At 43.9% G+C, this 25,710-nt stretch overlaps 1 protein-coding gene across 1 annotated transcript; it reads left to right on the top strand.

Annotated features, from left to right (window-relative positions):
- Window positions 1-467: 467 nt before the first annotated feature.
- Window positions 468-25,283, top strand: tmem260 (transmembrane protein 260). Its single transcript, XM_018690253.2, has 16 exons — window positions 468-1,075; window positions 4,327-4,358; window positions 5,940-6,091; window positions 14,636-14,813; window positions 14,892-15,005; window positions 15,166-15,345; window positions 15,441-15,481; window positions 16,691-16,777; window positions 17,917-18,025; window positions 18,350-18,522; window positions 19,837-20,008; window positions 20,743-20,882; window positions 21,507-21,683; window positions 22,921-22,974; window positions 23,252-23,336; window positions 23,503-25,283. The coding sequence occupies exons 1-16, from the start codon at window positions 1,012-1,014 to the stop codon at window positions 23,761-23,763; spliced, it is 2,019 nt and encodes a 672-aa protein (XP_018545769.1). The 5' UTR covers window positions 468-1,011; the 3' UTR covers window positions 23,764-25,283.
- Window positions 25,284-25,710: the final 427 nt, after the last annotated feature.

The following is a 25,710-nucleotide window of genomic DNA, read 5'->3' as shown; positions in this document are numbered from 1 at the left end:
TACATTCTTTTCTTTTGTGGTTGATGGTTTTTAAGTGAAATGACACTTATTGAAATGAGGTTTGTACATATACATGATTCATAATCAACACTGTTAAATTCACTCTTGACCTTGGAAACAGCAGCTGACTACAAAAATCTCACAAGGTCCATTTAGTTGTTCTAGAGCTTTTTATCACATCTTCCTCAGCAGATGTTGTTTCCCTACTGTCACAATAAGAGCTATAATAAGAAACATGATGTTTTCATTCCTCTTAAGATTGAAAGTTCATGTTATATCTTGGACACAGCAGCTGATAAAATGTATTAGTATTTAATTTAAACTCTAGTGCTCATCCATATTACGCTGGAAAAACAAACCTGACAAATACGCGTATGCGTATAAAAATAACGATAAGAAAGCACAAAAACCGAACAGGTGAACAGGCTTAAGTCTTTATTATTTTCAGGTGCAGACCCGCCCACAGCCTGTCACGTGAACAAAAGAGACGAAAGAGAAATCTCAACTTTTCATTCCTGAGTCACCGTGGCGGAACACGGAAGTCATTACGTTTGCACAGATGGCACGTCCGAGGAAAGACGCTCGTCGTTTGCACCGTCGCAACTCGCGTAAATCCTAAATAAATCACGACTACTTCGGTGTAACTTTGAAAAATGGCGCGCTGGGAAGTATCGCGAGTTTAGCTCGTCGGCGCGAATCAGTTGTTGCTCGTTCCCCGGGAACAGTAACGTGCTAACTTAGGTAACTGTCAAGTCTAAACAAATGAAACCACAAACCTAAGTGTTTACGTGGTGTCACATTAATTTCATTTAAGGTGTAGTCTTGACATCGGTTTTGAAGCTGCTTCGGAGACCTGTTTACAGTCGCCAGTCCGAAGTGTATGGATGCTAGTAACGTTAGCTCGCTAGTCAGCCGACGTTAGCTATCAGTTGTTCGAAAACTGCCGGTGCTTAGCCAGAAATAAAATGTCCGCGGAGAAAAGGACAAGCTGGATACTGACTGGCGCTACGGATGGCTTGTGTCACCGCTCTGTATGTACCCTGTGTGCAGCGGACTGTCCCCGGTGGAGACTCAGGTTGGTGCTAGCCAGCTAGCTAAACGCTTCTCTGGTCATGTGGCTTTGTTGTGTTCCTGGGTAGCCAATCCTGTGGCGCCTTGTTGGTGTGGCTGCTGCAGCTTCACTGGTGCTGTCCGTGGTGCTGCTGGTACAGGCACATCAGCTGAAAAACCCAAACTTCTGCCAACATCGCAAACAAGAACTTCTCAGGAATCAACGTACTGAAACCCACAAACATCATAGAACAAATTCTTAGTGACTACATAAATGAAAGCTTATTTGTCTGATAAAGTCATAGATAATGTCTATAGTTCACACACCAGCACTGTTTATCAAAGTTTGCATCATGCTGAGAATTTCATGCTGAAGGCAGAATATAAAGTAAACAGCATTGCATTTGATCTCTAAACTTATGTCAGAAAATGTTTTATTAATAGACTTCTTAATAAAGAATAAGGCATGAAATTTTGTATCATGCCCCATCATTTTAATGAACAAACAACAATAAAATGTGTCATATTTTTCACAGTTATTGTTATATTGTTCACAATTTGAGAAGTATGTTGTGTTTACTGTGCTTATTGTGTTATATTTATTGATTTTTACCATATTTATTGCCTTCATTAGTGTGACAGTCTTTATGTTGGCTGCACTGCACTTTGTAGATATTTCTATTTTCTAGAGGGAATTCATTATTTTAAAGACTTAATTGTATATGGTATATCAGTGTAGAGATTATGCAAAACATTTGTTGTTCATAAGATTATTAGAAAGTTTACTTTGTCAAAACCCTTTTACTGATCTAGAATGTTCCCTTTGCTTTTTTTCTTTAGAAGCCACAAGTAGAAAAATAGTACGGTGTTATTTCTTTTACAGACTGCACAGCTATGGCAGGTAATATAGACACCATTTGTAATGACAAAGTGGTGTTGACAGCCCTTGACTCACAAGATAATTTAGCTTGTTTGTTTAAATTCAAAAATATGTATGTATGCATAAATTTAATTTATGCTCTTCTATAACAAGGTTTAACAGTGGCCCCAAATGTATTTCACTCAGTACCTTCCTATGTGGTTGGCCAATGTGTTTCCCAACATTCTTGTAATGCAGTTTATGAAGGAATGCCTTGCACAATTACAAACAGTGTTTAGAAGTGATAGCAAGGTTACAAACTTGTAAATGTGGACTTGAGGCCATGAAGGCTCTGCTTGTTAAGTTTGCACTGCTCTGGCATACAAGCTGCTGCAGAGGGGAATGCACATTTTGCAGAATGAAAGCATATGAAAAGCTCGGCCAGATACGGGCAAACAGAGATGAGAAGAGAGCAGGCAATTGGAGCGCTGAGTAGCCCTGCTGGTTGTGCTGCTGTCTAGCGAACGGGGCCTTTGAAAAAATGGCCAGCCCCTTCTCCACAGTGTTTAGGGACGGTGCAGGATGCCCGCTCTGATAGTGCCAGCTGAACACCCTTCCGAATTCTCCAGGTCTCCGTCTCTGTGTCCTAATCTCTTTAGGTGTGATGTGCCCTGGAGAGGCTTGAGCGCAGCCCCGCGGGTACGCTGTTGTCTAGGAATGTGGAGTGTGGAAATGATGGGGATTATGGGAAGACTGGTGTGGGTGCCCATGCTCTACTATCACAAAGACTCTTGGCACCCGTGCTGCTACCCCGTTGAGTCAATATTTTCCCTTTTTAGTATTGGGGCTGCAGAACTCCATCTCAGTGGCACTGAGATGGATGTTTTTGGCTCAGTATTAGTTTGAGTTTCAGTGTTGAATGGTGGTAAAAGTGTGCCACTACTGAGGGAAAATGAGTGAAATTGAGAAACCGATGAAGGATGAGAAAGTGTGATGTAAAATGATGGCAGGTAGCTGGCGGCTCATGCCAGGTGAAATGGAGCTGTGAAAACATTTAAGCTGTGCAGGTGGAGGAGTTCTGACTTCATGGTCCATTAGACTGATAAGAGTTAGGGCTCCTCGTGTGGCAGAAATTTAGGCATCATAATTCACTGTATCGGCAAGGTTGCAAAACACGCGAAGCAGCCAATGCTGAAATTCAGCTTCTGTGTTCTATAACAGTTGGTACTGCATCATGGCCCATGTCCTTGCCCTTCAAATATAAGTTTTTATTTGTTTATTTTGAATGTGGAAAAAAACACATTTACAGTTGCTTGGATTAAAATAACAAGAAATATTCTGTTGCTGATGTTAATGCTGTTTGATTTGCTGTAAACCAGTGTGATTTGTAACAGTAGAGATCAATTCATTTTAACCATTATTTTTTTAATTCATTAAAAAAGCTAAAAGAGCTGTAACCCTTTTAATGTAATTTATTTTCTAGACTATATTTACTAGGCATCCTATTAGCTTGTATGCTTGTGAAATAATAGACTGATTAACCTGTCAATATTGATGTAGGGAAGGAAGGCCACAGTTTCGCTGGCTGCTCAGGGTGTAGAGATGATTATCCATTTAGTACCAGTAGAGGGAGCTGTCTCGAACCCAAACATTTATCAATGTCATTTAATCTGAACCAAATTTCAATTTTCATGAGTGGGAGATGCAAACATTGGGTGAGAAATCAGTATAATTTGAAACGCTCTGGTTATATTCTGGCACAAATGGGTTTGTGCCCAGATACATTAAAGCTTCCTGAAATAGCTTTTAGGGGTTTTCTTTTCACTTTGTGCTGCGCCTCACACAGAGCTTGTCAAAAAATTGTGCAACCGGCTCTTATTTTTACAGCTTACCTCATTCTGTGACTGTCACCGGTGTTGCCTTTCTGTTTGTGCCCAACGGACTAAACGAGACATTGAGACATTGGGAGTGTGGGAGCACGAGAGAGGCACGTAGAGCGGCAGAAGAAAGAGGAAGGGAAAGGACCCTGATGCACGGGGAGGATGGGACTGGAAGCATTATTCTCAGATCAGCATATGTGTGTCTTTGTGTGACAGAGCATTGGAGAGGGAGTCTAATGGTTTGTGTGTGTGTGTGTGTGTGTGTGTGTGTGTGTGTGTGTGTGTGTGTGTGTGTTTATATCTGTGTGTATGTGCTGGAGAAGGGGAGGGAGGCATCAGGGGAGAAGCGAGAGATGAAGAGAATGAGCGTGCCGCTTAGGAAATGTCACACTGGGAAGATTTGCAGGTTTTGATCCTGGCAAATTAATGCAAAACCCCAGTGCAAGTATTTGATTTGGGAAAACTTTGGGAGCAGACTTGTCTCTTAATAATAATTATTGGGTTTACATTAATTTCCTCCCCTATTCTCTTCCACAGGAGAGCTGATCACCACTGCTTGTGAGCTGGGGGTAAGTATTAGCTGTATTGTTTAATCAATTCACTCATTAACTTTTATAAGCATTAAGGAAGTTTAATTAAGCATGGGCAGAAAGCAGATTAATTTACTTTCAGTCCACAGGTTTTTTCCCCTTCTTTTCTATACACTTATTTTACTAAGTTGCAAATAGAGAATGCTATAATTTGCAACCCGTTTTTCAAATCCAATTAAAGTCAATGGTAAGGCGATGGCTTTTGTAGGCTTTGCCTTATGTACGGTATAAGGCTTATTATATCCACCCCTCTTTTTTGTGTGTGTGTGTAAGCCGCGAAGAATGAACTAAATCGGGTTAACAGTTATAATAAGTTTTATTATTTAATAAAGTTTATTACGCCGCTGTGATCCTTTTAGGGAGGCTGTGTCGGTGTCACTATGCCAGTAATCCTGCCGTTAGTGCTGCAGTCCGTGTGGCCTGCCTGTCTGCCTTTCAGGCCTCCCCAGGGCCTTGCAGGCCGTCCCCGGGCCCCAGGCTGCTGGCCCCCCCTTCTTATTCCCAGAGCTCTGGAGTTCTGCTTCCCCTTGCTCCCTGTGGCCTGTGTCCCTCAGCTCTTCCTATAGCTGCGTATCTGTCCATTAAATGTGCTTGTGTTCCTATAGTGGAGTTACCTACCTGTGTGACAATACCAGTTAGTTCACCAAACTGTCTGCTGAGTCACTCTCCTTTTTCTTTCTCTTGTTCTGTACCTCACTTCTTCTTTTTTGCCTCTTGACTTTTCCTGACCCACATATTCCATCCCCAACCTCCCCCTCAGATTTAGGCGAAGTTGTTTGCATTGTCTAAACGTAACCAAAGAGCCTTTGCTGTGTTTGAGGTGACCGGTGAGGTAGTTACACTCTCACCTTTCAGCTCTGTGTTCATTTGAAGAGCTGCCCCTTCTCCCTGCCCGCATGGCTCGTGTTATCAGTGCCAGGGAATGAGTCTGTGTTTAATGACTGAGCCCTTATCTGGGTGGAGGAGACTTAGCGGCTAATTGCTGTGATTGCCGAGATCCCCCAGGCGAGAATGACTGTGGCTTGGAGGTGGTTTGGGGGCTGGGGCTGGCGAGCACCACGTGCTCTATTATGGGCTCTAGGGAGCTGCACTGTCCTTGGGAAGAGGCCAGAGGAAAAGAAGTGAGAAGAGGGAGAGAGAGAGGGAGAGGAGGACTGTGGTATCATAGCAGAGTCAGTTTGCGGTCAGACCAGGCATGAAGTGTCTCACTTTTACTGTGACTCTACAGCGGGGCAGAAGAACAACTAGATATGCAACTGAAGGGCAACTGTTAAACACATTTTTATCACCATCTCCTTCAATCTTGCTCAATAGTCACCTTTTATATTCTTTCCCTAGCTTTGTATTTGTCTGTCTTTAGTGCTTTTCAGTTCTACCATATCTGTTCAGAACAAAGTGCAACATGTGCACTTTCACCATATCAGCCTGCTGCCCACATTATACACATCCTCAATGAAACATTACCTGCTTTATGTGCTGTTCTCTTGAGGCTTTGAATTTATCTTTGATTGCATGTCTGGATTTGGGTCTCTGAATGTCTCTCTGTCATTGTGTGTTTAGGTGGCTCATCCTCCTGGATACCCTCTCTTCACCCTAATAGCTCGCCTGGCAATGTGTCTCCTGCCATCACTTTCTCCAGCCCACAGCGTCAACCTGGTGGCCAGCCTGCTTGGGGCTGCAGCTTGTGGTGCCCTTTGCATTACTCTCTGCAGGTGGGAACATGAAAATATAAAATTCCTGACATTTTTTTTCGTCATGTTGATGTATTTGTGTTCTTCTGTCCTGCCATTACTGCACTTTGATTTTAGTGAATATATAAGGAGTAAAACTAATCCCCAAAGAGAGCATTTTGTGGATTAGTTCTTTCATGATTATCTTCTGCACTAGATTTATTGTCAAAAAGTTGTGCTTGTGCATGTCTCAAACTCAAAGAAGCCTTCCCCCTTCAGCAGAGGAGTCTTCTAGTGACTAACACACACATCAGTCTGTACAGTAAAACTGTAAACTATTAAATGGAAGTAACAATAAGAACTTTTGAAGAGGAGGGGGTCTTTAAACTTTACCCTACTGACTTTTTGTATCTTGATGCTGTCTGGAACGGAGAGTGGTATTTTTGGGTCCTGACGGACTGGCAGTAGCATCCCTGATCCCCTGTTCAGTATTCAGGAGCAGGGCCCAGCCGCCCTCCTCTCTCCCACCACCCTGCCCTGCCTGTTTACCCATCAGCCACCCGTTGTGAGTGTGCGTGTATGTGTATGTATATCACAATTATCGTACCCTCCAGCCCCCACCCCGACATCCCAGTTCTCCTGCTCCCCCACTGCCCAGCATGCTCCCAATCCTGACATGGCACGATTTCTAATCTCCCCCTTCTTGCCTCCTGGGCCTGAGAGGAACAGGATCACTAACTCTGCTCCTCCCTCTCCCCCTCTCTTTCACCAACTCTCCCCTCGCTCAGTCATGAGCACAGTTTACGGTCTCTGCATTGCCATCTACCACCCTGCAGTTTCGCCTGCTGCTGACCCCATCATGTAAGGAGTATTTTACCCTTTCCCTCTTTGTGTGTGTGTTTATCTCGCATGGTTGGCCGGACTACCTTACATCACCCTTCTGCTGATCTTAGTAATTTTCCACATTGCATTGTTGGTGGCAGCTTAGTGTCAACATTTTTCCTTTTTGTCAATGTTTATGCATACCAGGGCATTTCCAAGCATGCCATATACTTCTACTTTACTCTTCCAGAATAGGAATTGTTGAATATGATGTAATTTCTACCTACTATACACCATGGCAGGCTCTGATAGTGGGGTGAAAGTGGGTGAAAATGGAGCTGTGTGTGTTCCCAGGTGCTCAGTACCAGGCCTACTTCCTGTGTGCTTGGCCAATGTGTGCTAGATGGCAGGTGGTCCATAATAGGTCAGGGTACAGGGTCAGCCCTGCTGGAGCAGGGCAGGGGCTGAGGAGGAAGTGCTCCCCAGGGGACTGGCCTTAAGCCCAGACTGCATCAGCCTCAGACCCTGTCCTGCCTTTCTGCAACTCAGAGGTGAATCAAAACCTGCCAGCTTTGACCACTCTGCCTAGGACAGGAGAGAAAAGAAAGGGATAAGAGAGGACAAAAAGAAAGAGGAGGAACACTGTGCATCTTTGGGGCTTTTTGGTTATGTATTCCTTCTGCCCCCCTGGTCGTAATGTATTTGATGAGGGGGGGATTGGACTCAGCTCTTGGCCAGTCATTTACAGACAGTTATTTTGAGGCCAGAAAATATCCATGCAGTCTGGGTGATATTTGGCTCCCAGTGTGCATGTTAACTGTAGCCCTTTTTGTAATCTCTAGGGATTTAGATCCAATTTTGGATTATGTTCAAGTAAAAAGTCATTATGAGGACCTCCAACACCACCCAACCCCCAACAAGGGTTGATGGGTAGTGAGGACTTCAGCCAGACCACAGTCTCACCATATAAGCTCTTAAGTATGAACATACTGTATAATCTACGCTTTCAATTTGAAAAATAAGCATAAAAGGTTTTAGTCATTATCTGTTCAGGGCATAGTTTGGGATGAGCTTTGTGGCTGTGGATCAGCTGGCAGACTCTGCCTGGTGAGGGGTTACTGGAGAGGGCAGAATATGGGGGGGTGAGGGGGTTTCCGGATGGTCAAGACCTCCCTCCCCGTTCTGGCACGGAGGGCATTGGGTGCTTTGACCATACCGAGAAGATTGGCATAGATGTCATGCCACAGCCCTGCGGGGACTCTCTGGCCAGGCCTTTCCCTCAGATGAAATGCCAAAACTGACCAGTTGACACCCGTTCATATACCTGCTCTGTCCTTGCAGTGACACCAGTTTGCCATGAATTTTCCCAACAAAATTAAGTTCTGAAATGTCTTTTGTTGTTATTGTCCCTTTGAGGCCCTCATAAACTTTTTCTCTGCTTCTTATTTTTAGGTTTGCATCAGCTGAGAAGTAGACTTTTTCCCTCCAAACAAATCATTGCTTTGTGTGATTATTTTCAGATGGCAAAATGTAGTGAAGTTAATACGGGTACTTGAAGTCAGTTTCTCTCAAATAGTAAATTGTAGACCTTGAAATTCATCTGGAATATACCCAACATGGCAAGCCTTTGATGTATCAATTTAAATTAGTCGGCCAGATTGCCGTGTTTAATGTGGGGGAATGTAAGTTGATAGGCTTGGAAGCCACTTCTCTCTCTTGCGCAAGTTTAAATGTAGCACTTAGCCTCCCTTTGATTTGTCAATTACAGTTCTCTTGGCTTGATCATATGGTTTGATGGCCAAATTGCATGTCTTGTTATGTTTTCACACCATGGCCTGACAAGCCTTTGAGGATGGTGGACGTAATGATAATTACTATCGATTGCACTTGGAGGTTCACAGAAAGAAACATTTGGCCCATGGAATGCTCTAGAGGAATGTACCCTTCATAGCGGGATAATCCAGACAGCTCGGTATTCTGTGCTCTCTCGTTTCACAGTTTATCTGCTAAAGCTGCTCTGAATCTCTGCTACCTGAGAGGAATCTCTCTCCATTCCAGGGCTTATCCTGAGAAACCAGGAGCAGACACGTTAGCGTGCTGACAGCCATCCGAGCAGAAAAACAACCTCGCAACGCTCAGTCATCAGCACTTTTGGTTTGATCACATGATTACATAACAGCACTGTTGAAGCACACCAAACGCGTCTGGCCTCTCACTTCCCTGGCGGCCCTCAAAAGAAAACGCACACCTGCGAGAGGCTCCTCCACCAAGAGCTGGCCCATGTGGCACAGCTGATACCTCAGTGGACCGGAGGGTGGGCGTGGTGCCATCCCCTGCCTTGTGCCGCGTCCCCATCTCCTTATAAGGACCTCCACCATATGGTCCTGATGGCGCTCTCTCTCCTCGCTCAGGTGGGTTGTTTTTCCACAGGGGTGGAGTTGCGTGTATCTTATTGGGGTCATGTCAGGAGCAATGTGTATGAGGGAGTTGTTTTTTGGAACCATTTGCGTAGTTTTGTTTTCTTTTCTAGACATCTTGAGTGTAAGTTGTGATATCTTGGAAACAACTGAACAGAGTTGTTTTTTTGGATAATGTTCTCACCTCTCCCTGTAGGTGGCAAGACTGCCCCTCCCTCTCACATCTGCTATGGTTGGATAAAATCTTCAACCCAAGTGGCAGTAAAGAATACACCCATTTCTGTTTTCTTTTGAAAATACTGAGGACAATTTTAGGTTTGTCTGTTTAAAAGGCCCCAATCTCTGGACCTTTTGTTCCATTTTTGCAGTATCTCATCCTTCATATTGTAGTCCAACAGACCTCCTTTACCCCCCCCCCCCATCCTCAGCATGACCAATGGTTCCCCCAGGACTCATCCTCTAATACAGTTAAACAGATGTCTAATGAAGATGTTATTTCCTCATTACTGGCTACAGGATAGGGATAGAGAGGAGGAGGGAGGAGGGAGGAGGGCTAGATAGACAGCAGAATACAGTACCAGTTTAATATTCCTTTCGCCCGTGGGCCCGAGATTGTGTCTGCCTCGGACGTCAATATTACATTCTTCACCCACCACAGGCAGTCTTAATAAGGCACCAGGCACGGAGACGGATCAGACTCGGCAATTACAATTCACCCAGAATTAGTTAATGGAATCTATACAGCAACATTTATGTATCAGTGGTGTGTGCCTAATGACTTTGTTGGAAAAAGGAGCAATAAAAATGGCATTCAGTGAATTGCATAAACACAGGATTTTTGTAAATTGTTTTTTTTCCCCTCTTCCTGTAATTTTTGTGTGTTGGGTGGAGATTAAGATGGCATTCTGGGAGAAATTGTCATGTCAGTGGCTGCATTGTTTGAGCAGAATTGTGGTGATTAATTTTACACGCACTTGGAGCACTGGAGCGCTCTCCTGGAGGAGGGGTGTCTAAGCGGCAGAGCTGGGACACTTATTTACCCTCTGTGCAGGCAGGCAGCCTCCTCAACACTTCCCGGATGAGGCAGGAAAGAGAGAGAAGTGCCTGGTTTGGCGATTGGCTGGAAATTAGGCTGTGGCAACTAATATTCAAATATACTGTTTTTTTAAAGTCAGTTTGACAAAAGGATTAGGGCTAGACAATACTGCAAAAATCCAAAAAATATTTTTGATTTTTTTTTTATGTCTTACTGCTACTTACTGATAATGTCACGCTAATCTGGCAATGACATTTTTTCTTTCACAAGATAATTTCATAAATGAAAAAGATATGGTGACCAGACAAGTTGATATTCACTGGGTTATGTCAGACAGAAGGAACAGCAGAACATGTTGAGAATATGATGTATATAATGATATCAATAATATACATAAAGTGGCTCGGTAATATAGGTGAAATCAATATCATTATATTAATAACATTTTTTCCTGATATCTTTATGCATCAAAATATGGCAAATTTATGCCAAATTATATATAAACTAATCAGAGCAAATAATTATGCTCCACCATTATGACTCATCACACATATGAAATAAAACCCTTAATATGATTTTATTACAATTTAGGTCTTTGAATACAATTTGCTTAAAATTATTCATTTAAAGGGGCACACAAGTAACTTGGTACTGCACTTCCATAAAATTGGGAGACCTACAAGAGATAAATTTTAAAAAAAAAGAATAGACAAAATCAAAGCAGCAGAGGCCGTGACATCTTGACTTTAAGTCTCAAATATAGATCAATTCCTCAAAACTCTGGATCCTACAATTCCCATAATACAACTCAATAGCATGTCCCTCCCTGGTAAATGTCCATGTCTTTCCAACTCTGTGCCCCTAAGTTTGTAACACAGGCTTTCTGCTAAAAATGTGTTGTCTCCAAACCCAAGGCCAAAATGATGGGTCAGTTTTTCAAACTATGAAGAGATGTTAGTTCTCACAGGCTGAACATAATCGTGAATAAACTGAACTTGATGTGTAAAATTGTTTCCCCTTTAAAACCACAGAATTTCATAAATTAAAACGTGATATGATCATATCATCGTGACACTGAAAGACAATCAACAGTTTGACAGTTTGATTTCCTGACACCTATACATACTGTATCATTTAAAAGCTTAGATTTATGTATCAGTTTTTTTACTTGGCTTTGAAATTTCAAAGGAATGCATCAGACACTTACCACTGTCATATAATAGCTACTAAGTACCCTGCCTGGTGTCCTGGCCAGAGGAGAGCCCTGGGGTGTCAGTGAGGGCCAGCTGGAAAACCTAAGCCTCAGCCCGAGCAGGCCACCTCCCCTCTCGGGCTCTCTACCCTCTTCAGGAATGTGTGATTCTTTTCCAGCGCTGCATCCCCAAACCACCACTCGGTTAGAGAACAGTGCAGTGCTGATCCGCGATGGCACAGCTGTGGTATTGTCTGTTCCCCGGGGTGGTGTGTGACAGTGGCTCCCTTGGCCAGCTCCATTGTGAAGCCTCATTCAGTGCAGAGTGCTGGTGTAGGCTTTTTGTGTGCTGTTATTTAGCACAGACGACTGGTGCTGGCACATCTCTGGCCTGTACTGTAGAACTGAGGGGTTAAATGAGGCAGGTCCCATTCTGACACTTCAAAGTGATTGTACGCAGCTTTTGTTGTGTCCTTGAAGGGGACACTGCTCACCAGAGCCTGTTGTATCTTTGTCATTTATAATTTTTTTATTTACCTTTGATATTTCCCTTTGAACCTGTGCTGGGAATTGTTCTGTGTTTTTACTATTTCACCATTTTCATTCCCTAAGTATAATTTTTAGCTTAAAAAAGAGAATTAGTGGTGATTTTGTTTTCTAACCTCCCCCATTACTTCCAAGTTTGTGCTTCATTCCAGACTTAATACATAATATTTGTCATTCAGTTAATTACCCAAGTGATGACATAGACATTTTGGCAGAGAGGATCAGTTCAGGGTAGAATAGTCTCGTTGTCAGCCGTGTTATTCTCCTGCCATGTCTCAACCAGGCCATTGTCATTGAGCCACAACATTTCAGCACAGCAGCATCCTGCACCGCATTGAGTGGTGATAACAGGGAACACGGCCACACTGGTGTCAGAATGTGTCCTGCTTTATCTGAGCGCCCTGGGAGCAGCCAGCCTGGAGAATGAGCTGTGGAGAGGCTGAGAGGCTGACTGGGACCCAGGTGGTCCCACGCAGACAGACAGGTCATTTACAGCCTGCACTGTACACACATCACTGGGCTCTTACGGACTGACAAGCTCTAACAGAGAGATTTGTCAGGCACTCAGGGAGAATAAAGAAGTCGAAGAACAGGAATGTGTGTGTGTGTCTGAATATGTGACGAGTGCTGCCTGGCTATCAGACGGGGCTCTCAGAAGGAGGAACAGACTTGGTGTAATAACCCGTCTGTGGACCCCCATGACTGCTCTGAACCCTGTGCTACCCCCAAAACAGCCCCCCTGCTAGGTGTATGAGCTATGGGTTAATTGTCATGCAGGGAGGTAAAATTATGGGTGCGGAGGGTCTCTGCACCTCAACAAAAGTCCCCATCTGCCCCCCCCCCCCCCCCCACTCTGCACCCTCCTTCATCCTTCCTTCAAGTTACAACTAATTCCTGGAGCGGTGCAGTGAGAAAGGCGCTGCTATCTCTTATTAAGACCCACTCCTAGACGCCCCATCAACACAGTTACCCCCCACCCCCCCTTTAAGTGTGCACACACACACACACACATACTCATCCACCAAGCTCGCCTTACAGTGAACACAGAGGAAAAATAGTGGAGAGTAGGAGAGAGAAAACCCAAGAAAAAAAGGGGGAAGTAGTCAGCAAGCAAGAGTTTTTTTTCTACCCTTCTCTCGCTCTCCCTCTCCTTTTTTTCCTGATTTACCGCGCTTTCCTCAGAAAGCTCCATTGTTCCCCTAGCCTAAGTCTCATCAGGCCTTTTGTGGCTGACTATCACAGCGGCAGGCAGAGAGCTGGAAATGTATAAATGGTATCATGCCTTGTGATTAATGGCGGTGCTTATGAGTCAGGTCTGATAACGGGCCTGCTCTCTACTCAATTTCAGATACCGTTAATGGAATCTGTCTTCTGCGATTGTAATGTGAGAGCGCCTAATTTGCTATGGAGCTTGAAGCTGTCACCGGCAAGGGATTGTGGGGTCATAAGGGACCTGGCAGCCGTTTGGCCTGCAGCTTGTATCTGCGGTGCTGAATAGAGCAGCTCTCTGCCTGTCAGTTAGCTGATAGGCTGATGAGGACTCTAAGCCACTCCACACAATGGCGGAAAGGGCCATACTGCCTGACTTCCCTAATTGTCGAGCCTGCTCATATTTCAGAGCCAGCATGCCGGGGACTGGGCTGCTTTTTTTTTTCTTTTCTCTTTTTTCCCCTCTCTCTTCTTGAACTTTTTTCTTCCTTTTCTATATTTCATCCTTCATCCCGCACACTGTCTCGCCCCTTTAACGCACACTTCTCTGCACTATTTTCCCTTTCTTTCCCTTCTCGGCATCATTTGTCGTCTCTCTCTCTCTCTCTCTCTCTCCCCCTCTGTCTCTCATTTTAGTAAGTGGTGGGTCTTAGCGTATGACAGATTATCCCAAGTTTGCTTCAATTACCGCAAAGGAGATGGAGACAGTACAGGAGAGGAGGAAGGGGAAAACTTTTGTGCACACATTATATTTAAGAAGCTGAGGATAAAGTGCTATCTCTACCACGGTGGTTTCTGTGCCAGTCTGCTTGAGATCAACCGGCTGCTAGGGAGGGAGTTCTCATGATATGTGAATTGCCCCAATTCACTGAGACTGTTTTTCAAGGTCTTGTCCAAGAAGCAAACTAGGGTCATAGAGAGATTATAATGGGTCCCCAAATTAGTCTGAGGGAAGTGGTGGCTTTTTTAACTGCAGAATTTTAATTGTGTGTATAGCTGCTGACTTTGTTGTTTTGCCTTTTTTGTGTCAGTGTAGTATAAGTCATGCAAAATAAAGTACTGAAAAAACACTAGGAGTTCTGTAGCTGTTCAAACTGTGCAAGAAAATAAAAAGTAATGCCAGCATTGATAGATCTAAGTATTTTTAGATATGTTTTTCAGATTCATTTTAGTTCAAATAACTTTTGATGGTTGCAGCAAACCTGTAGTGTCCTATAGTGCCCTTCCTGTCCTGTCTGATACCTCATTTTGGTTCAAACCAGGTATGTGATTTCCTAGATATTCCTGGGTTTGCATGGAAAGCCAAGCTTAGGTCTTTCTTAAGTTGTGTATAATAATGTAAGCCTTTTCTCCCTCACTGTCAGGTTGGCAGGTCCTGGCCCTGGAGCAGTACTGGCTGGAGGGCTGTTTGCTGTGTCCAGGCTGAGCTGGCAGTGGTCCATGGTGGCAGAAGTCTTCACCCTGAACAACCTTTTTGTTAGTCTGCTCTTCTTCTTGATCATCAGCTTCCAATGTGCTGAAAATGCCACGCAAAGGATGAAGGTAACCCAGTACAACAACTTGTTAAGATAGTTTCACACTGAACTCACTGTGCTGTACTGAAATACTTGTCCTTGTCAGATTGCACATTGGGGAGCGCTATGCTGTGGCTTGGGGCTCTGTAACCAACACACCCTGGTTTTGTATATACTGGTCGTCATTCCCTGGGTCTTTCACCGACTTTACTCTCATAAGGTAAGCCCTCATGAATCAAGCCTCACGCAGAGGACAATTTAAATAGCAAGACAGGCAAAAAAAATTGTTTCTCAGTGGGACACCCAGCTGTGTTCAGCTGTTGACATGACATCCATTTTGGGAAACATTAGAAAGTTTGTGCCCCCTTTGATTTCTACAGGAGCTGTCTTTACGTGTCCTTGTGTCTCTGGGAGTGTGTTTCATCGCTGGATTTCTGCCGTACATCTACCTGCCCATCTCGTCCTACCTCAACACAGCCCGCTGGAGCTGGGGGGATCAGACCACTCTGTCTGGCCTGCTGACCCACCTGCTGAGGGCTGAATACGGCACCTTCAGTCTGGTATGTGCTGCCTATTCTGCTATTTTTAAACGTAATCTGTTTATGTGCTCCTTGCATCCAAATGTTATTTGTTTGACTTGTTTTTGTGTGTGCAGGCAAAGACGGAGAACTCTGTGAATTTGACCACCATGCTACAGTAAGTTTATGTGGCTGTTTTTTTACCCTTCCTTTTGACTAAATTATTTACAAAAAATAGTTAAAACTGCCTTACAATTAATTACTTACATCACCAAACTGCTTGTCCAGTGGGCCCTCCATTCATCTCTGGTGTTTTGCTTTTACTTAGAAACTAGATTCTAAGATGGAGTTGAAAGGAAACTGGATGGATTTGATTTGAGATATCCAGAGGGCCCATATGGTTCTAGAGATGGAGGACCCAATCACACTTTGCACTGGTACTGGTGTTTTACACAGATTCAACCACAGACACATTGGCCTCTTCTGAGAGCCCAGAGTCATTTCTGCAGCCCATCTCTTTTTCTCTCTCTCTCCTCTCTCCAGCAGCTTTTGTTCTTCCCATTCCACTCTCTCTCTCTCCCATCAAAGCAGAACTGAACCTGCTTAGAGGGCCAAATCGCTGTGTTCTGTTTCTCCAGCAGTTTGAAATGATCACTCAGCTCTGGTGTTTAAGCGTGACAAGCTGTGATGACAGACACTGCAATAGAGCTGGAGAAATTGTATTTTTCCACTCCAGTGCGCCGCGCCCCCCCCCATTCCCTCCCCTGTTCCCTACTTCCACCACCACTACCACCACCACCGCAGTCATCCCACACTTGGTATCTCTCTCCAGTTGACGGGATGGGGGTGCATGTGAGTCTTAAGACCCCCCACTACTCGCCCCCCCTCTGCCAGGCACCCACCCCTTCCCATCACTCCCGCTGCTTGATGGACAAGCACACCTTCAAGATGGGGAAGAGAGGCGAACATGACAGGCATATCGCACTGGAGACGTAAACCCGCTGGAGAAGCTGACACACACACTCACAAACACACGCTCATGAGCACATTCACACATAGTGTACATTGGGAGATATAGAGACTCAATAAGCTGTCAAATAGAGATGGGTATTAAGGAAGAGGCAGGAAACTATCTCCCTGCTCTGAGCAAGCGCTCTGTGACTGACAGGCGCTGTGAGGAGAGGATGGGGCAGCAGGGGGTGGATGACACAGTCATTCGTATCTGTCAATCCGATTGAAAGGAGGAATGCACAGTCCAAGGAGTTTGTTTTGATAGGGGATGGAGGGCATTTAATAATTGGTGTCCTTGGCTTTAGTAGCAGCGAGGGTAATTGAGCTCGTCTTTGGTGTCCATCATATATGTTTATATGTGTGTTTGTGTGTGCAGGGCTCAGATGGACCACTGCCTTGCAGACCTTTCCCTTCCTGTTTTAGTATTGGCGGGAATAGGCCTGCTCCTCTCCGCATGGGACAGGTAGGATGAACGAGACGCCGGAATGCAAAGCACCAAATTCTGACACACACATCTCAGCAGCCACTTCAACCAAAAATCTAATCCCCTGGAGTAAAAGAAGGGAACAAAACCACTGACAAAACGCTGATCTTAGAAAAAAAGAATACAAAAAAACAGTGCGGCACCTAACTGTCAAGCTGTCGTGACGCTCCACATTCAATTCAGGAGGGGTTGATGCGTATTTCGGATTTTCAAAAACACGTTGGGGTGTGCAAGTTAATCGCTGCCTGTATGTATCTGTATGTGGCAGAGTGGCCGTGTGATCCAGTAATTTATTAGAGTAGCGCCTTTGCTGGGGTCTGTCGGGCTAGAGCTGATAAAGCCTAGTGAAGCCTTGGGGCTCTGTAGGGCACTGGCCACCCCCTGTTTCCCCCTCTCCTGGGGTGCACTTTGATAATCTTGGCTACATTCACACAGAGATGAAAAAGAGAAAGGTCATTTTATAGGATGCCAAAAGGAAAACACGCAAATGCTGATTTACCTAATGTTAAATTGTTGAGTGGAACTGGTTATAAGTTAAAAAAAGGTACATTTTATTACTCAAAAGTCTGGATTTATTTTTTAACCATTGTGCATAATGTGACAATAATTAGAATGTGAAGCATGATAATGTGTGTCAGTGGCCAGTTGGTTAAAACCATCAAATCAGTCTGTTGGCAGGAAAACCAGAAGTCATTTTCTCTGGCTTGAAAGTGTTCTTCAGGTTCAGATGATGATTTGTTATTGCCATAAGGGTAACGTGTTTTCTTTTTAGTGTATAAGTACATTTTACAGCTGTACTGTAATGAGTTTATGATTCAGCAGTTGGCAGCAGCTCATTATGACTCAGTCTGCATTAGAAAATCAATCATGCACCTCTTAGCTGGCTGGCATATATATTTGCTCTCGGGCTTGTGATCTCCATCCCTGCATTAATATTTTCACGCACTTATTCAAAACAAGTATATTTTTACACAGTAAACAGACAAAATACTACTTTAGACTAGATATATGGAAATATATCTAGAGTTTATACTACAATATTCATTAACTGATAATGAAAATGAGAACAATATTTGTACACTAAATAATTAGTGGTTTCATGGCCTTTCCTGTCCTAGGACGTGTCGCTCAATGTCCTGGCTGTTGACTGTCATGCTAGTGGTCTACTCACTGTTTTTTGCTTGGAGAGCCAACCTGGACATCAGCAGACCCTTACTTCTCGGAGTGGTGAGCTATAGCACTTCAACTCATTCTGCTATCCTTTTTCTTAGCAAACTTTTTGCTAATATTATCATTTACCTGCAGTGGTCTAAAAGTCTGCTAAAGACTAAGTTATCCTTGACATTACATCACAGAGAGGGAATAGATGGAAGGTACATACAGTATCCTGAAACAAGAGGACTTAAGCAGTAGTACGTAAGCAGATCCTGGAACAGCTCCATGAGTGAACCTAGGACAGGCCTGAGAATCCAAAAAAAAAAAAAAAAAACACTACAGGAAACACTGGTGTGTGTGTTTGTTTGTGTACATGCGTACGCTCACTTCCTGCAGGTTGAGCGTTTCTGGCTCCAGAGCGATGCTGCAGTGTGTGTGCTGGCAGGCCTCGGCTTGAGCCGGGCTCACGCTGAGCTGGAGAGGAGGCTAGGCTGTGGGGGGGTGTGGAAGACCACAGGCTGGGTCCTCACTACGGCTCTGCTGGCACATATGGTGCACACCAATCACAGGTGAGCACTGCAGTCAGTTACAGTAACAAACATATGTGGGATGTGATGAAAACTTACAATGCTGTCCATGTGTATGAGAACAATATTGTATGATTGTTTGGCTAAACAACACGCTGGGTTTCAAATGAAACAATGACCTTAAGATTAAGATTCTTTAAGGTTTTTGCATTAACATGTATTTGGGTTAACAATGTATAGGAATTGTTGTCCTTTGTGCCCTTGGGTGAGCATTTCATCGTGTGTGAATGAAACACCCTCAAAATAAAGCCAAGAGTCTGCATTTTAAATGTATTCTCATTGTTTCATTTCAAATCCAATGTTCTGGCATATAGAGCCAAAAAAACCAACTGTACAAATACATACAGTTCCACTTCCACAGTTGCAGTTACAGGGCTAAGACAGAAAGTCAGTTTTGTAACATACACTTTGTAGGCAATCACAAAAACTAATTCTGCTACAAGTATTGGGATCACAGTAAACCAGTGAACCTTGCAAAAATTATGGTATGTATTCAATGCTTGTTATCATGAGTGAAGCTTTTCTTCCATAGTTGTAGCTGCATTGTATTGTGCTTCCACAAGCAATAGTGTTTTTGTGTCAAGCTGCTCTTGTTTTAGATGAGTCCAATCCTGTACAATCTGTATGTATTTATCTGTGGATTCAGTTTTATTTCACAGTATTGCTGTTGCCAATATGTCCAAAGTGACTTTTGCGTATTTTTGTATAGTAAAGTTAAAGTGGAATATAAACTCTCCTCTCATTCTAGTTCCTTCTAAAATCCCCCTGCATAAGTTTTCCCTGAGTCAACCCGATTTGTTTCTCTCTGTGCTTCATACCGAAGGTCTGAACTCCGCATGTCAGGTTTTTCTCTGCTCACCCCATGGTAGGGGCTAAAGAGAGGCACGGTTAGCACATAGATTCCACTCACAGAGCTCAGTCTGAGATGTTAGCTGTCCGAGAAGGCAGATTACACCAGCGTAGTGCTGGGGAGTGCCAGACAGCCATCACTGAGTGGCTTTGATCAAGGGGAGAGCATGGCCTGTGCTGTCAGAGCCATCACACCTGTCTCCCCATGATTAGATAGGCAGCCAGAGCGAACTGCAGAGGGGAAGGGGCGGGGGCACTGACAACTTACCCTCAGAGCACCTTGAAAGCGTACCTACAAACACTCACATACACACAGCTGTACACATCATACACATGGGTAAGGATGCACTCAACCCCTTTTTAAATGCAAGTAAACAACTTGTAACAACTTGTGTTTTGGTAATACAGTATTATACAGTATGACTGCATATGTGCTGATGATCTTAGGGAGTGCGATCAGAGCACTAACAGTGTGGTGGAGAGGTTCGGCAGGGAGCTTCTGGCCTCCATCCCAAAAGACTCAATCATCCTGACCAGAGGAGATCTACCTGGAAACTCCCTGCGCTACTTATACTACTGCGAGGGTGTACGGCCTGATGTACGCCTGGTTGACCAGGAGGTCAGAGTTTTGATTTCTCAACTGTCTATGTTGAGTCTAGAGCATTTCTCATTGAAGTTTTTATATTTCATACACATCAAATGTAAAAATTTTGTCTGTTTAAGAACAGCTTAATTTAATAAGTTAAGGAAAAGTTCCCTCTTAACAAAGTTACGTTCATGCAGTATTATATATAGGTGTAAAAATAGGAATATGTGACCAAACAAGAGAACACAGATTTAAATTGACATTATCATATTGTGTGCATTGTACTGAAATTTTATGTGCTTTGTCCTTCATGTAAAATGCTGAGAAATTGTATCTATGTAAGACAAATTTGCTTCTTTTGATTGTCACATAAGAAAGACAAGGTGGATTTCTTAATTTTCAAAAAGTAAGAAAAAGAAAAGAAGATTTTGTGAAGAAAAGAAAGGTTGCCTGGCAAATGATATTTTCGGGCGAAACTGGCATTGTGCCTTTTGGTGTCTGATTACAGACTGAATTCATGCAAAGTACGTAAATTACAGACGTCTGCAAGGTCTCTTGTAGTCTCTTATTTGGGTATGTAGGCATGATGTACGTCATAGGTTTACACATCTCTTATCAACATCAGTCATAAAGGGCTTTAAACCAGCAATGTAATAAAAATAAGGGGTGAGAACAAGAGCAATACACCGTGTGGTAAGTCTTTAACTGCTAACCACAGTGGATACAAAGATTTGAACAGTGTTGGTGGTACTCTTTCTGCCTTCTAGATGATGACATACACTTGGTACGTGGCCAAGCTGGCACAGCACCACCCTGGGGTCCACTTCCCCGGCCGCTGGTGGGACCCGGTCCACCCTGAGGGGCAAGACACCTTCAGTCTGGAGCAGTTTCTGTCCCACAACACACAGTGAGTCACCGGAGGGAGTAGAGAGAGAGAGCAGAGAGGGAATAAAAGGATGGTATGAACAGATAAATAGGATGTTAAATGGAAAGAGAGTGAATTGGGAGGGCAACAATGGTTCAGATGAACAAGTGGGTGATCTAATGAGGCAGAGATCAGTGGGATGGTCGACACAGCGGTGAGTGTAGGGAGAAGATAAGCCCATAGAACTGTAGAGGCCATAAAAGGAGTTTGATGAACTACAGAAGTCGACTAATCTACTTGATTTGGTTAAACAGTCTCTGGCGGACTTATTGCTTCTCCCTGCTTTCACATTCACTCCTCTAGGAGGAACAGAGACCCAGAAACTAGCAGGAGACCTGTTAATACCAAGCCCACCAGGGGGCAGTGTTTGCCAGGACAACATGTCTGTCTCTCAAAGGGGCAACACTGACCTGTGGGATTAACCCTCAGGGCTTGAGCCCTTGGTGAGCAGCACAGGGCTGGAGGGAAGGTAGAAGGTGTTGAGATGTGAGGAAATGTCTGTCTACATTGCGTTCCTGTGTGTCTCATCATCAGTAGTCACCCGGGCATAATAACTGAGGATGTGAACAAGCCTCTGCCTGATTCTTGTTTTTGTGTTTTTTGCAGGAGGGATGTTTTTGCCTGCATTGGGCTGCCTGAAGGAGACCCGAGCTGGGAACGTAGCTTCTCTCGCTGGCCCCTGGGTGTGTGTGATTACTTAGTGCCAATTCAGAGGCAGTTTCACCCTGAAGAATGGGCTCATCACACTCGCAACATCTACAACTGGAGCGAGCCACACAACAGGTGCAAACACAGACAAAAACAATTAATGCTGCTGAACAGGTATATTGTTAACCCAGCTAATTGTTTTCCTCTTCTCTTTTCAAGTAGCTTGAAGGTTAAAAAAAAAAATGCAATCTTATTCCATAGTGTATGGCAGTATCCTGTATATTCTGTCTCAGCTTGTTGCAGCTTCCCATTGATGTTACAATATGCTTACACCAACCTATTAGATGAAAAACTCATAGACGTCTTGTACTGTATTTTCTACACATATCCTGAAAGTTCAGCCTGACATATCTGATATCTTTAGAAACCTTACATAAAATTTAAAATCAAGTTCTGTGGGTTTGATATATGTTTGGCTCCATAGTATGAGTTAAAAAATACTGTCCCTCTGGTGAGTTAGTGAGGTTTAAAGGGGTTTGATTAGCAGGATGTAATTTTATGGCGGCCTACTGTTGGCCAAGAAAATAAACAAATCCTTTGGCACATTTAAAACAGCCCGTGATCTTCACAAGAAACTAGAGAGATTAATTTAGAAAATGCAATAAACCCCAGCAAATTAGTCATCACCACGTATTTTATCACCAACAACAGAAAAGATCTACTTGCCCCGTCATCTCTCTGTGGTCTTCGGTTATCCTTCCACAGACTCCACAAAGCTTCCCTCAGTGAGGTTGTCCTCTGTTCTCCATGCTGTGATCCAGCTCTTTGTGAATTCAACCAGAGCAAGACATTAGGCCCTCAGCCATTTGAAATGAGACTGAAGATGAAAAATAATGAGTTTCTTATTGCGTTTTGTCAATAACTGTGTCAAAAGTGGAATTAGTCAAAGCTCCATATTCTGTTGCTCTTGCCAGCAGCCCTTCATTCACTCAGATATCCACGGCTGAATACTGTGACATTATTTCCCGCACCCTCACGACAAGCGTGTCCGTCGATGCCCACAAGCCAAATATTAGCTCGGGAACCCTGCTAAAATATTCTTTTGAAGAAGAGGTCAAGTGTTTACAGTCAACAAAGTGAAAAAAAGGGAGATGTGATTTTACTCCATGTCTAATGTGCTAGCTGGTATTGTTGCTCAGTCATTTAATGTTTATGCAGCAAACATTGATGTTTAGTGTATCAAAACCTGCACAGTTGAATGGAACAATATATTCACATAAATAATCATTTATAGTTAGTGGAACTGTGCACAAGCGAACACCTGAAGGTGTTTAGATAAAAAAAATGGTTTTTTTTCTCCATGTGTGAACAGTTTCCATCCTGCGTCCTGGGAGCGTGTCGCTAATGAGGAGATGTGGCAAGCCAGGTGCAGTAAACTTCTTGGATTCTTACAGGATGCGCTGGTTTCCTCTTTGGAGAGGTTGTATACTGTAGCGTGCAAATAAAATGCTGCGTCATAATGCATACTAGCCCACTAGAACATCTCCATAAACCAGTCTTGTGTGGTAGAGCATCTACATGTACATTCTATTTGGTGGAAGCATCTACATAAATCACTCCATTGGAGTGGTGCGTCTGAGAGTGTGGATCTGCATGGCTCATCCATCCAGCACTTAGCCCTGAGCCTGCGTGCTTTGTTTCAGGATGAAGACGGCTTTCTTTCTGTTTGACCTGGCAGAAAGGATGCAGGGAGAAGGGAAAGCTCGTCTCTTTGAGCTGTCTTACACTGTGAGTCTGACCTCAGCAGCAGTGCTGTCATTTACCATAAAGGTGCAGATTTAAGTGCTACACGTAACAAAGTGTGACACATTGAGTGGCTTCTCTTTTGTTATTTTTGGTAACATTGGTTTCTTTTTTTTTTATGTGTGTCTGGTTGTGTGTGTTTTCTGGACAGCTGTATAAGGAGATTGTGGAGGCCCACTCAGACTACCCTCCAAACTGGGACAAGAACTTGGCACTAGCCTGTGAGAGGCTGCTCCGCTCAGGTCACCGGGGCTACAGTCCAGACAGCCTGCTGACCTGCAGCACCCAGCACTTTAGTCTGTACTTAGAGAAGGAACCCACGGATCCCCAGGCTCCCGCCATACGTTCAGCCATTACTCACCTGCTCAAAGAGAGAGACAGGTTCCGCCAGAGCCGGAGGCAAACCCCATGACAAGATCCAGGGGAGACCTACATGGAGCTGGCACGCTGAGAGTGTGCTGTGAGCCCAGGCGAAGTGTGAGACAGTCAGGACGAACTCTGAGCCAATGTGCCTCCCATGGATGTAAGGTGGTGCTCCAGAAGGACAAAGAATGATGTAGTGGTGTTTAGCTTAATGTTTTGGCTTAATGGACTTGGCTAAATTGGACTTACAAGTTTGGAATTGGACTTGGGAGCACTGATGCAGAAGCACTGGTCTCTAGTTATCTAGTTTGTGCGGCGTTCTAGTCAAAGAGCTCTGCACAAAGGATGGAGTGAAAAGTACTGGGCCATGCTTCATTTAATGAATGTTTACAGTTGACCAGAGACAGAGCTTGACTTCAGGAGGCCTTGACTGACCCCAATCAAGCTGCGTGCGTGTTCCCCTTAAACTCACCATTCGATTACTTTATCGTTACATCTCGTTCTATTTTTTCCTCTCTCCTCTTCTGCTGATTATTTTGCCTCAGCCACTGCTCTACTTCTCTTTTTCTCACATTAGGATGGCAAGGCCGAGATTGAGGGAAACCCAATTTGGGGGCAGAAATGGGGGATTAGAGCAGCTGTTTAATCTAGGACAGACTTGTGCTGTGCCACAGAGTCCTCACTACACACTACCAACACTACCCACCCACCCCTCTATCCATCCATCAGTCCATCTTAGATGGTCCTTTACATGTTTAAAACTAATGGATTCGATGAGTGTTTTTTGCCCTCTCTTTTCTCTCCTAACCAGAGGGCTGTAATCCCCCATGGATTTAAATGAAATGTGAAATGTCACAATGCCAGGGACCCTTTTAGAGGTGCGTTTGTGTGTGTGCTTACTTGCATGCGTGTTGATTTGTGTTCGCATGTCTACGTGTGTGTGCGTGTGTATGAACATACTTAAATCTCCACCCAAGCCCTTTTCCCTGCTGCAACCACATATAAACATAGTCGATAAACAGATCGGCACACTGAAAAGCAGCAAAGTACTTTGATCATCATAGAAGGACAAAGTCATGCAAACTCCAGGGACACACATAGACACACAAGCATGTTAGCTCCCAGGAAAATTGACTTGTAGCCCCGTGGTTGCTGGGAAGGCAGTGTGTCATGCAAACACAGCAAATGGACCAGAATCACTTGATGTGTTCTCAGGCTCAGACACCTGAGTAACACAGTTTTTGTGAATTTTGGTGCTGATGTTAATAAGCCTCATGGCATGAAATTTGTTAAGCAGAGGTCAAACCAGTGTATTGCCATAAGCTTTATAAAACACTGCTGAAGAAGCCTGCCGTTTGAGATACCACTAGAAAGTGCATGTGTAGTTTTCTCAGAATGTAATCTGCCCTCTCTGTTTGCAGGCCTGGTTAGCGGCTGTCAGCTGGCTGGATGATGAGATTCAACCTGCTGTAGCACAGATGGTTTGGTTTCTCATAAAACAGAGAAAACTGTCACTCTGCTTTCTACAGATTAAAATATTCCAATAAAGACTTTGTTTATTTTAGTACATTTTTGGACCCTTTTTTTCCACAATAGACTAGGCCTTTTGGGTAACAATTATTGATCATATTTGTTGTTTTGACTTTAAAAAAACAATTAAAAATTTAGGATTAAACCATGTTTTTACTTCACTTACATATTCATGTGTTTTCATGTTTACATCACAGTCATTTGCTGCCTGTTGTCTCATTCCCTCATGTTATTTTTACTTAACTTTCTTCCTGTCCTCCCCTTTGTCATCCCTGTCTTGTCTCCCACCCTCTCTGCCTCTCATCCCCTCTCACCCTGTCTTTTCCTAACCCCTCTGTTTCTCTCCTCTCCCCTGTCTCTGAGAGTCAGTTGCCCACCCTAAATCAGCAAGCTGCCGAGGATTGTGGGAACCCATGGAATCGCCGTGACCAGGGATGCAGGCAGGGAGCCACGGCAACGCTGGAAT

Source organism: Lates calcarifer, linkage group LG19 (genome assembly GCF_001640805.2).
Source record: "Lates calcarifer isolate ASB-BC8 linkage group LG19, TLL_Latcal_v3, whole genome shotgun sequence".
Classification (NCBI taxonomy): domain Eukaryota; kingdom Metazoa; phylum Chordata; class Actinopteri; family Centropomidae; genus Lates; species Lates calcarifer.
Note: the sequence above shows the minus strand (reverse complement) of the source record. Positions and strands in the feature narration are given on the sequence as shown.

Excerpts from the sequence above, each read along its gene's own strand:
- tmem260 (XM_018690253.2), top strand. The coding sequence starts at position 1,012 with ATGGCTTGTGTCACCGCTCTGTATGTACCCTGTGTGCAGCGGACTGTC. Across the intron at positions 1,076-4,326 it reads TGTCCCCGGTGGAGACTCAG|GAGAGCTGATCACCACTGCT; the intron begins GTTGGTGCTAGC and ends TCTCTTCCACAG. Across the intron at positions 16,778-17,916 it reads CTCCTCTCCGCATGGGACAG|GACGTGTCGCTCAATGTCCT; the intron begins GTAGGATGAACG and ends TTCCTGTCCTAG.